Below are 12,740 nucleotides of genomic sequence, written 5' to 3'. Positions count from 1 at the left end.
TTGGACCGGTTCGCTCGATTCCAAACTGATCCTTCATCCGCAAATTAACACGAATTGCGAGTCGTTTTCTATCTCGAGCGGAAGTGGAAACTTCGACAGATTTCTACGTTTCAATTTTCTCGATTCTTCCTGGATTCTTTACGAATCTATCATCCGAAGATTGGACAGATTCAGATAATATTGTTGCAGAGATCGGGACGAAGAAAGGGAAACGCTCACCTTGGTCTTGGACGCGCTTGTCATCTTCTTCTGCTCGAATTTCATCGTTTCCTGTCCAGCAGGAAGACTCGTCATATTCGAAATATTCGACATGCTGATCTGTGGGCTCATGCTGTGAAGATTGTTCAACGAGTTCAAGGAGGTCAATTGGGAGGGTGATCCTCCGGTCAGCGTGACCGCCCCTGTGGCTGGTGGCGGCGTATCCGGATCCGGAAACGTGACCAACGGCTCCGTCAAATCGGCTTCCTCCGATCCGTTCGTGTCCCTGTGGAAAAGAAAAAGCGATGGGGTGGAGGGAAAGAAAAATTTTAATTCGAGAGGAACGCGAGAGAAGCAACGTTTGTTGGAATAATCGGCGAGTTCGCTGATGATTACGAGATGGATTCAGAGGAAGATTCATCAATTCGTGAAATTTGATTACCGTGCAATTCGCTTATGTGCGAAATAGAAATGTAATCTCGAGCTGATTTACATTTCACAATTCTTTCGACAGTTCAGCAGTTTTTTAACCAGATACGAGGGTTTAAGATTCTTCTTGAACGTTCTAATCCGAGAAGAAATTGGTATTTCTAAATAGGATGAATCGCGTGGAACGTTTTTGTTGTGGAAAATATTCTTTTTTCCCCCCCTCTTCTTTTCTTTCCAATCGTTCAAATTTTAAAATAAGAATGCGTAGAGAGCGAAGAGTGGAAATGTTTACGTGAAAGGAAAATTCGTACTACAATTATCGAAAATATTTTCAATATTCCTAAATTTTTACGTGAAACCACAGAACAAAGAGTGTGTGTACGAGATGATAAAAATTGTTAAAACTAGATCATCCTGTATAATACGTTTCTGCGCGATAAATTCGATGCGAAGGATAAAGAAAAGAAGAAATAAAGATGATGATTCGGCGAAAGACTCACCTGTCCACGAGGTTTTCCATGCTGCTGCGCAGTCGTTGTGAAAAATTCGTTGAAATGTTGTTCTTCATCTCGGATATGCCGCGCTGAAGTTCTCTTAGGTCGCTCTTCATTGAGCTCGCTTTCATCTCACTCGACGAGGACGAGGTAAGAATCCTCTGCGAGGATTTGGTGGCCACCCTGCTCGAACTGCTGCTGCTCTGGCTCTGGTTCGTCGTCAGCATCTGCCGAGTCAAAAGTCGTTTACGTTCTATTTAAAATCCACGTGGGATGACTCATTCTCGCCTATTCGTCTCTTTACTCACTCTCTTTCTCTCGTTTTCTTTTCTCACTACCTTTCGTCACTCTAGTTTTTCACGTGAATCGTAATGATCGCTTTTCACCCATTTTTTCCCCCCTCCTTTTCGTCCTTTCCACTCAATTTTCGAATCAATTTTCGCGACGATTGTGCAACTTTGACCATCCGTTTTATTTTTTTTCTTTTTTTGGTTCAACTTCATTTACGAGATGATCCAATTAGAGTTGTGGAATTAAAAATGAAAAATTAAAATTTATCTTCTATATTTTAAGAGAAAAAGAGAAAGAGAGAGAGAGAAAGAGAGAGAGATTTGCAATACTTTAGAATAGAAATAGAAATTTTTCATTTTAAAAGATAGAATATATTTGCTAGAGATGAAGGACGCAAAGAAGAATTTCGAAAATTTTATGACGATTAGATTTTTTATGATACTATGAAAAATTTACGGGTATTATAAAAGTGGAAATGATAAATTAGCAAAGAAAAAAATAATAATATTATCAATTTTTCTATATATATATATTTCTTTAAACTTTTTTAAATTTAGTTTTTTAATTTAATTTAAAAAAAGAAATAGCAATCGAAATAACAAAAATATATTTATCAAATGCAATTTTTTAAATTTAAAACAATTACAGAGCAATAAAGTAAATGGTGAATTGTTCTGTCTACTTGTGATACACGTATATGAGGAATTGAAAGAAGAATTATCACTTCCAACGAAATCAAACATGAAATGAATTTCTTTGTTCTTGTAACGATGATCGATATATTTCAAACAAATGTCTTTATATTTATTTTGCAAATACTAGTAGTAGTAGTACAATAAAATTTTATAATAATAATATCCAATAGACATTTAAAATATTCTAAGCGAATTTTTTCTAAACAAAAATATGAATTCCAATTTAAGATCAATCGTAGCAAAGAAATTTAATTAAACGTAATTTGCGTAATATTTCGATCAACGTCCACTTAAAAATAAACCACTTCTGAAATTTGATCATCATCGAAGAAATTGTAAGGGAAAAATTAAGTAAGAAAATTTCGAGAGAAATACCATGTTCTAAAGAATATGAACAGTACTGGTCTGGTGAATGTCCAAAAATGTGACGACCAATCATGCCAAAAGACGCTTAAAACCGAGAAAAACATTCTGAAGTTATTGTAAAGTGGAAGAAACCTTGGAAAATATGGCCTCGAGACTCCCGGACCTGGAAGTTCGATATATGCTTGGCTTGGGTTAGGATAAAAAAAAATTCACGTGGGCGACAATTACGTAAAGTTGCAAGTATGCATGCTGATTATTCGAATTCGAACACTTGAGACGGAGTTTTGAGCGAAGACACGACGAGAAAGAATGATTTTGAACATTGAAGGAGGCATCACTTAAGTGATCGTAAGTAAGATGAGGATCTGAGGATCTCTGAATTTCAAATTCGTATTTCTTAATATTTTATTAGTGGTTTTCTATTGATTTTATTGCTACTAATTTATCTTCTTCTTCTTCTTTTTTTTTTTTTTTAGTTGAAATTAAACAGAGTTTTAAATGACGATAAAAAAAAATGTAGTTTGCTGATAGTAATTAATTAATTGATGAAATATTCATGGAAATATAAATTAAAAATTCAATTATTTCAATTTTCGAATTGAAATTTTGCGAAGCTAAGTTTAAATATCTGAATATTAAGTTTCGAAAATTTAAAAATAAATTTTCTATTTCAAAATTTAGTCTCATATCTGAATGAATTCTTGAAAGTGGACCATTAATTTCCAGTCATAGGCCCAATTTTAACCTGATCGTTTCACTGACTCAAAACCATCATTCTTAATCTCGAGCATCTGATACAATGAACATCAAAAATCTCAAAATAGTTACTTACTCATCATCAAATACAAATGCAATAATATTATTAAATTTTAACTAATATTAACTAATATCAATCGTATTATATTGTACGATTGATTTAAAATCATCGTTTTCGTGTCAAATTACAAGAAGATTTTTAAATTTTTGATAAAAAAAATCGAATATTTCCAGTATAATATTATCCAAAGAACACTGATAAACTAAATAAAAATTGTCGAACATGGAAAGTCGAGTTGATATAAAAATCCATGAAAGATGAATCGAGGCATAATTAAAATAATGTGGCGTTGATAAGATTATCAGTAGGCGGCTCTGAAACACGCGGTCCTTGTACCATTGCATAATCGTTTGTTTTCAGATCTTTAAATTAAAATCGAGCCATCAATTTCAATCGTATACTCTCTCGTGGCTAACATTTTTTTTTTCTTTTTTTCTTTCTTTTCTTTTTTTTTTTTTTTTTTTCATTTTAACATCTGCAAGAAAGAATACGTTATCAAATATATTTAACCTCAGTAATTTTTCTTCCTTCCTGAAACACTTGTTAAATATAGACTACATAAATATAGGATTTTCCTCATTTTCAATTCGGTTTTTCCTTCATTTGTTCTTCTTCCTTTGAAATATTTGCCAAGAATACATTGTCGAGAATAGTCACGTTTTACGTTAATATGCGATCAAAATTCAGGGTTCAACGTTTTCCACGTGTATCAACGAATGCCAAGATTTTGTTTATTGCAATCCTTATATATTAATTCTATTCTCAGGCAATTGTACTCGAGAGTGAGCACATAAATGCAAAACGAGAGTGCAAATAATGCAGTAATGCTTGTATAACTGCCGCAGCAGCATTGAGACTGGTCAGTTATTCTTGGGAAATAGGTATTTTGAGAATTATTTAATTAGTTTTCTCCATTTTCGTTCGCTTTTTCATACCAAATACGAACGATGAAAAAAAAAAAATATTCGTATTTTAGCGATCTATGTATCTATATCTTTTAGTTTCTAAAAATATATACACGTCTTAAAAACTGGATCTCCGGTTCCAGAATTGACACTGGTGTTTAATTTTATTTCGCGAATCGATATCGTAACGAAATTTGAAACTCGTGGGATGCGAAGGTATTTTTAACACGTACTTTTTCTAGACGAATGCAATTTCTCAGATTGGATATTTACCAAAATCACAAAATTTGGAGATACACGTGCAAAAGATTGACGTGTACTACTAAGCACCATTTAACGAAGTGTTTCGAGATAAGATGTTTTAAGAAATTATTACTGAATTTTATCCGAATAAAAATCTTCTTCGATAATGATCGAATCAATTTTGAAATAATGAAACGTGACAATCTCGGGGAATTAATAATATTTTTGATCGATCTTAATTTTAAATAAATTGATTCTATCATCATGATTTATCGAAAATAATTTCTCGTTGTTTTAGACGTTTCGAAGACGACAGATATTTCATTGTTTCAGATAACTAATTGTTTACAATAAAACAAATTTAATTTTTAATTTAATTTTTACCAATTTTCATCTAATCTTAATTTTGGAAACTCGCTCAGATCATCGCGAAATCGTGAAGTGTAATCGCGAAGTAAATCGTTTGTATTTTCGAATTTCCGTGTTCTGAAAATTGTGGGCGAAAAGCGTCGCGACGCTCAAGCTGTCGACTTTTTCGTAAGAATCTTTAAATAGAAAGTTCGATGACAGGTACAGTCACTTATTAAGTCATCCGTAGTCTTCGAATTACTTTTGGAACGAATTCCATTGAAAGACAGAGTTGCAGTGAAATTGAGTCGAAACTCATTCTTGGATCAGAATTCTGCCAACTTTTGGCAGGAGAAGGTGTGGATGATTGTCAATTTGATTTGTGCAGTGAAAAGTATTACGCGGGAAAATTGAATTTTATAATTAATAATAATTTAATTTTAAATAGATTAATTAATTTTTATATCTATTTCTGGGTTTAAAATTATTTTTTGATTATATATATATATAATTATAAATTTACCTGTGATGACGAAGTGACCTGTGGATGATGGGTAACATGGCTCCTTCCGGTCACCATGTTTTTCTTTTGAAAATTCTCCATGACAGTGTGCATGTCACCGTTTTCTCCTCCCTCCACTGGGAACTCCGACATCTGTAACAAAACGATCAAATTTCTATTAGAGTTGCAATTATTAACATTCAAGTTTATGTGATTTTTAATATATTTAAATTTAAAACGAATAAATATTGAAATTTTTAATTAATTTTGAAAATCTTGCAAAAATAAAAATTGACACTCTTCTAATAATAATAAAAAAATATAATATTAAATCTTTTCAAATTACATAACCTTATTAATTTATCAATTTTGATTCTACAAAATGTTCGATGACTACTTTTTCTTCTCTTATTAATCGTCATTATTTTTATTTAATGAATATAACAACAATATACTGCTTGATATATATAGAATGATATAATAACATATAATCTATGTTTTAAAGTTAAAATCCACTTAAATATTTATAAATTGATAAGAATAAATCAATATGTTGCACTAATTTATATAGATAATATCATTCGCTATGTAATAACCATATGCAAATGATAGAACCGCAAAACTCATTGCAATTGGAAATCAAGTAAATATGTAAATTGCTTTCAACATGCTCGTTAATAATTACATTCAACCAATTTCATCAGCTAATCAATTTATATACTTCGGAAGTAAGTAAGTATATATAATATATTAAAGGAAAATGAAATAACAGGCGAAAAGTATTAGAAAATACAATTTTATCCTTTGTATTCCGAGAAATAAAATCAATAAAGTATAATAAAAACAAGATGCGAATACGTTCTTTTCTCGGAATGAACTATTACGATGTAACGAAAAACTTACACGTTTGCTATTTTAAAATGGTTCGATCTTAAATCGTGTTAATTGTGAAAAAAGAAAAATAATCCATATCAAAAAAGCTTCGTGAAGCTTTTAATTTCACGTATGGTTCACAAGAATACTTGGCCGGTTCTGAGAAAAAGATACGCAAGATATGCGGGCCTCGCAACACGTCTGTTACGTAAATGAAACCTTGTGGTCAACGGAACCGAAGGAAACACGTTCACGTACCGCTCGCGTTCATGTGTCAATACATGCGTCTATATTGAATGTTCGTTTAAAAAGTTGTTATGGCAATGTAAACATAGTATACTCGCGTTTAGTGTGCACAGTTTAAACTTAAAGCATGCATGTATGTTACATAGACAAAGATATTCATACAAAGAGACATTTGAACGAGTTTTGAACGAATTTGAAATAAGAATGTAAAATTTAAAGAGGTACAGTGGCGCGCGAACGGTCGAAATACTAACCATTTGACAGTTCACAGAGGACACTTCCTCTTCCAACCTACTCCTTTTTATTATCTCCTGTTTCGCACCATGATGTCTCTACTATTTCGAGAACTTCGATCTACATACACTCGTAGCATCTTCTCGTGATTCCCAAATCTTAGCAAACATTCGTATCGCGTGAAACAATATTCGTACGATTTCACGTATCATCGTTAATCATCGCTTTCGGTCACGTTCATGAATGCCCTTTCATTTCAATCATGAATTACGCAACAATTTTTCATTCGATCGTTCACTTTTGTAACGTAAGATGCTACTTAATAATCGTGTTTGAGAATCAATAATAACACTCAACGCTCGACGAACAGTTTAATACGAATAATATTTGCCGGTTGACATAAAGGACACACACGTAACCGAATGATAAGCATCGTGCGATGGTCGGACTCGAACTGAGCATCCGTCTCGCGCTAATGGCGCGAGAGCTGCGATCACAACGCCGCCTCGGCGACCCCGCGAACTTATAAATTCCGCATAGCAAGCGCGCACGTGAGAAAAACTTTGAATTAAGAACGAAAATCAGATCATATATAGAGATTCTAGGAAAAGACGATTGTTGATTAACCAAGATATGTTTGATCATGCAAAATAAGTAAAATGATAAAAATAGAATATTGGTTTTTGATATCTGTAATTTGATCTTTAAAGAAGAAAATGCTATCTGAGAATATCTTCGCTATTCGTGATTACATTTAATATAGTTAAGAAATCTAATTAATAATTAAGTTTATGAATGTTTCATAAAAAATAAAGTTGGTTTTAGATGTTTCGATAATATTGAAAAAGAATTTGGATTATACGATGATTTTTACAAAATTTTTACAATATTATAACAACATAATTTCTCGTAATATTAAAGATCTATTTTTTAAAACGTCCATTTCTTCTGCATAAAACAGATGTCGCTATTTTACTATTTATAATCGTAATCATTTCAATTTATCGATTATATTTTATTTTTTTTTTTTTATCAAAGATAAAAGACGATACACAATGCCGGAAAAAAAGGCCACTTTTTGTTTTTCGTCATGCTACAACGACGAAAGACAAAAAGTATCGCGTTGTTCTGAGAATCAAGTTATCGATGTCCCAGTTTTGCATTCGCCCTCGTTTCAGGGGTGAGCAAATCCATTAATGGCATCTAAAAATCGATTAATTTTATGAGTTGGTTTCTACGAATCTCGATGTTAATTGGAATTCGAACTACGAAAAAAGAAAAAACTTAATTTATAAACATTTATGCTAAAGATATTAGGCTTCTCGATAAATAAGAATAACGAACTATGAACTATTGTATGTATAGGGTGTTTCATAAATAAAATTAAAAGCAATCTTTTTGGCAATTGGACTTCAAATAATTATCAAAATTAAAACATTGATTATTTTATCTAAATTTTTTTTTTTTTTTTTTTTTTTAAAACATAACTCGTACATTCACCATCATCTATTCTCAGCCTGTCTATAAAACAAACGTGCCTAAAGGCGATTCGTGACAGCTCTTAACTGATTTATGTTTAGAAGGAATGTTAATTCCTTTTTATCTGCTTCTGTTCCGAGCTTCAGAGTGAAGCACGTTTGAGAATTCAGGTCAGGATTTTCGACTGATCGTGATACTGAACGTGCCTTTGAATGAAGCTGGAAATTGTACCAACCAATCATTGTTCGGGGTAAGGATTAACAGCACACTCTTTCAAAACAATTTGGCTTTCCAGAGAAAGAAGAAATCTGATAGATTTCCTAATACAGATAGTTGTTTTCTTTCCAAATTTCTTTCGCTGGAATACAAAGAAGGGCCATAACTTACAATGTATAACGATACACTATTGAATAAACGTTAAAACATTTTAACTTTCTCGACGCACGGTTAAAAAGAAGATAAAAAAAAGTTTTTTCTCTCGTCACCAATAAAACGAATAAAATTTTTTACATTTTCGTACCACCTCTTCGACCGTAAAAGTCGAGTCGTAAAGCTACTTTTCGAGTTTTCAAATCCCATAAAGGCGACGAGGGCCCAATCGTGTCGAACACCGTACGACGATCTCGATCGATATTATCGTTATTAAGCTTACCAACCGAGATCCGGTCCCGTAAGTCATCTTCGATCCGCGCTATAAGAAACGATGAAGAAACAGGCAGAAGAAAAGGCAGAAGAGAGGGAGGGAAAAAAAAAAAAGAAAAAAGAAGAAGAAAAAAAAAAAGAAGAAGCAAGCAGCTGGGCGATGGAAAAGAGGGACACAAAGACTGGAATGCGGTCTAACGAGGTGAACGCAAGAAAACTCCGCCAACCAAGACATCGAGTGTCGGTGGAATTTTGGCGAGGAGTATACCGGGTGTCCTCGACACACGTGCAACGACTGGAAATCCAAGCGAGCACAGGAAAGGTAAAAGATTAAAAGAAAAAAAAAAAAGAAGAGAAGAAAGAGGTCGAAGAGAAGAGACAAGAGATAAAGAAGAAATAAAAAGATGGGAGCAAGAATACGCTCGATAAGGAGAGGGACGTTGGAAAAAAAGAGCAACAGATTAAATAAGGTGCGGCAGGGCCGTCTTGATAGGTCAGCGACCAAATAATATCCACCGTTTTCTTTCCCCTTAAGTATTCGTTACCAAAAGAAACGCCACTTATTGGCGCCGTTTGATTTATGGGCTAATAAATGGCGCCATAAACGTTCTTACCAATGATGATCACGATCGTTGATTTTCCCCCGCGATTAGGTTTTCTTGGCACGATTCTTACAGGTCATATTGTCCCATCGTCTGGCAATTTCTTCATTACGTCCACGTGCTCCAAGATAAAGATCGATGATGCATCGTTTTTGATTAATTTTTAAAACGGACAGGATTACGCTATTTCATTTTTTCCTTTCTTCTTTAAACGAGTATTCAACAATATAATTATTTTAAAATTGTCTAGATAATTGTCCCAGGTACATGTATCATCATTTAAAAACTTATGTATAACACCACACCGATAAGCATAATTATCTACAACGAGTGCGATTAGCAAAATGATTAATAATTTGTATGCTTACCCCTCCCCTCCCCCCCTCCTTTTGTATATAATCTCCATTCGACGTGACCAATCAAGACTTTTAATCGAACTTTTAATTAGAGAAGAAAGAAAGCTTGGAAAATTAATATATATTCATTTCGGATCCTCAAGGATTTTTCGTAACGATTAATGTAGTAGAGGAGACAATTTCTCTCTCCCGCTTCCGTGTGCCTTCGAGCGGGCAAGAGATTCTATCTATCGCATTGGCAGACAGCTGTAGGCGTGTTGCCTCTCGCCAGACACAAAGAGGCGATTCGGAGACGTCTCCTCGTGACACTGTCGTTGTATCAGTCGAATCGCGCATGCGTGTGTGTGTGTGTGTGTGTGTACGAGCCGGGTGTATGTACCGTGTTCATAATCCTTGACGAAGACGCCGCGCGTTTAAAGCCGGATTTCGAACGATACAAAGGCTCGAGAGAGAGTCGAGACTTCCTCCCACTGCGGTTCTCTTCGTTTTTTATTTATTATTGTCCCTCCTTATGTATTTCACGCGGGAAATTATCCAGAGGAAAAAAAAAAAAAAAAAAAAAAGGAAGGAAATTCGGAGGATCTCCTCTCATTGCGATTCATTTTTCTCTCTCTCTCTCTTTTTTTTACGTATATATATTTTGTGCACGAAATTCGACGATACGCAACACAAAGGTTGGGGGGGGGGGAGGAAGAAATGAATTATTTCTGAAGTTTAAGAGATGCTTGTTATATTGTATTTTAGATGAACATTTAAGATTCACGTGAAATTCTTTGTTCCTTTGTCCAGGATTTTGTAGTTTGCATCTTTAATGCTGCTTCTTTCTTTGTTCTCTTCAACGGTATTCTCAATTGCGTGAAAAGATTTAAATATTTTTTTTACTAAAAGATTCTATTAGTTTGAAAAAGACATTTATTATCTTTTAAAGAGACTGTATATATATGGCACTCTTTATCTTTGAAAAAAAAAAAAAAATGTATAATAAAAGTTTTAGAATTTAACTTAATCTTGATCGTAATATATTCGTTACAATCGTGATATTCTTAATAATCTTGAAAAAAGTAACTTGAAAAATTTATTTATAAAGAAATACTACTAATAAGCGAAGAAATTCGATCTTCATTTTTCAAAAAGATTTTAGAATAAAATAATTAATAGAGAAGAATAAATGAAAATATCGATCATACAGAAGTGTATATCATTGATTACATAATTTCATAAAATAAATTAAAAAAGGGATATTTCAACTTAATATTTTAACTTCGATTCACAAAATCATATTACATCTTCAATGCGATATCGATATTCGTAGGTAAATCAACACGTGTCTGAAAATTCGCTCTCCTTTGTAACACGTTTTCTTGAACTTTGTACCGTTTATTATTAATTTTATCTAATCGAATCTGTGACGCAAAAGCGACGCGAATTTTCCAATCCAATCCATTCGATCGGGAAGAGTTGGAAGGTGTTCACGATGCGGCTCGAACACGCTGTTGCTCGTTCGAACAAAGAAGTCCTCTGTGAGTTGCAAAGGAAACACGTTCCTCCGGTTCTACGCGCATAAAGGAGCCTCTCTAGCCGAGAGGAGGAATTCCTTGATGTCCACGTCGCGACAAGGGAGATATGATAAGATCTGGAGGAAACCAGGATGTTCCCGTTTCCATGATAACGGGCACATCGAATTTTTGTGAGCCGAGATTTTCTGAGTTTCCACGTGTTTTGAAAGAGGCGTGCAAAAATTTTTTAAAATTTCGAACGAAAAAAGAAACGGAAGAGCAATATTCATCGATGCTTGCTGAGTAAAATTAGAATACTTTATAGTATTTTCTTTTTTTTTTTTTTTTTTTGAAAACTGCAAAAAAATTGAAGAATTTTAGAGAAGAATTAAGAGAATCTCTAATTTAAATTTATTAAATTAAAATAAATTTCCAACCAAGGAAATTTGTAAAAATAATGGAATAATTAGAGATCTAGCAAAAAGGAAAAAAAAAAAAAAAAAAAAAGATATTCAAGCAGAAAGAACTTGTTAATTCACGAAATTGATAACAGTACCACGAATTACGTTCTACTAAGAATAACTGATTAATACTCGTTGCCACTAATCTTCTTAATCCGATAACTGATAATCGTTATCTGCGTCGATATACTATATTGAGACGAGGTCGCGTACAAATGTATAATTGTGATATAATTGAAATACTTAAACGGAAAAAACAACTTTCATTGTTAAATATATTTATTTAGATGTTAAGTAACATCGTATGATATGTGTAATAACCATGTCATCAAGAAAGGGGGGGGGGGAGGAAAGATAAAGAAAAGAATAAAAAGAATTGACGAATCTCGTTCGAACTTTCTTAATATACAAAGAAAGAATGTTTGTATGCTCTCCTTCTCAATTTAAATTGCGATTAATATGATGAATTGCCATTAGATAACATTGTAATCCAAATGTATATCGTTGTTAAAGAAGAAATGTATATATGCATTGAAAAATCAAGTGGCAATTAGCATAAAATTTACAATTTCGCAATTGAATCGTTATTTTATTTCGCGATCATTCGTGACTTTCACGTTGAGGAAACAATTAAAATTCTTTTGAATCGAATCAATGAGAATGGAATACGATTTTTCAGTTTACGATATTTTGAGAGACGGTCCACTTTCGATCTGGGAATCCCGATGATACTTTTAAGAGACCGGTTTATAAAACTTTCACGGTGCGCCACACACAACTTCGAAACGGTCCTTCAACTTTTGAACAATGAATCTAGAACGGATCAGAGAGAGAGAGAGAGAGTGAGAGAAAAGATGGAGGCGAGATGAAAGTGACGAATTGCCGGATGAGAAATTAATCGAAGCGGAGAATTATTTTGAAGGAAAGATGGATCGATCTCTGGGCCTTGTTTCGCACCTTATTTTCGGGTTGATCTTATATAATTTGCTCGGGTAAATACTCGAAGAACCGTTTCGACACCGTTCAACTTGTTGATTTACGAAATAAAATTCGTATACTTTTC

General features: G+C 33.4%; 1 protein-coding gene across 6 annotated transcripts in view; it reads right to left on the bottom strand.

Annotated features, from left to right (window-relative positions):
* The window catches only part of Sarm (sterile alpha and armadillo motif), a 118,568-nt gene that overhangs the window by 20,478 nt on the left and 85,350 nt on the right, over window positions 1–12,740 (bottom strand). For 5 of the 6 annotated variants that reach the window (XR_015292421.1, XR_015292419.1, XR_015292420.1 and 2 more), the window contains exons 2-4: window positions 5,310–5,441; window positions 1,128–1,348; window positions 220–484 (exon numbers count right to left, since the gene is read on the bottom strand). Coding sequence is in view for 1 of the 6 variants with exons in the window: in XM_012493764.3 (XP_012349218.3) it covers window positions 220–484; window positions 1,128–1,348; window positions 5,310–5,441 (618 nt within the window). In the remaining 5 variants the exon portion in view is untranslated. Of the gene's footprint in view, window positions 1–219; window positions 485–1,127; window positions 1,349–5,309; window positions 5,442–6,661; window positions 7,098–12,740 lie in introns of those variants that run through there. The other variant, XR_015292422.1, reaches the window with a different exon arrangement.

The sequence above is a fragment of the Apis florea genome, unplaced genomic scaffold (genome assembly GCF_048593485.1).
Source record: "Apis florea isolate Af1SG1 unplaced genomic scaffold, ASM4859348v1 contig_3158_pilon, whole genome shotgun sequence".
Classification (NCBI taxonomy): Eukaryota; Metazoa; Arthropoda; class Insecta; order Hymenoptera; family Apidae; genus Apis; species Apis florea.
This window is presented reverse-complemented; position numbering and strand designations above follow the sequence as displayed.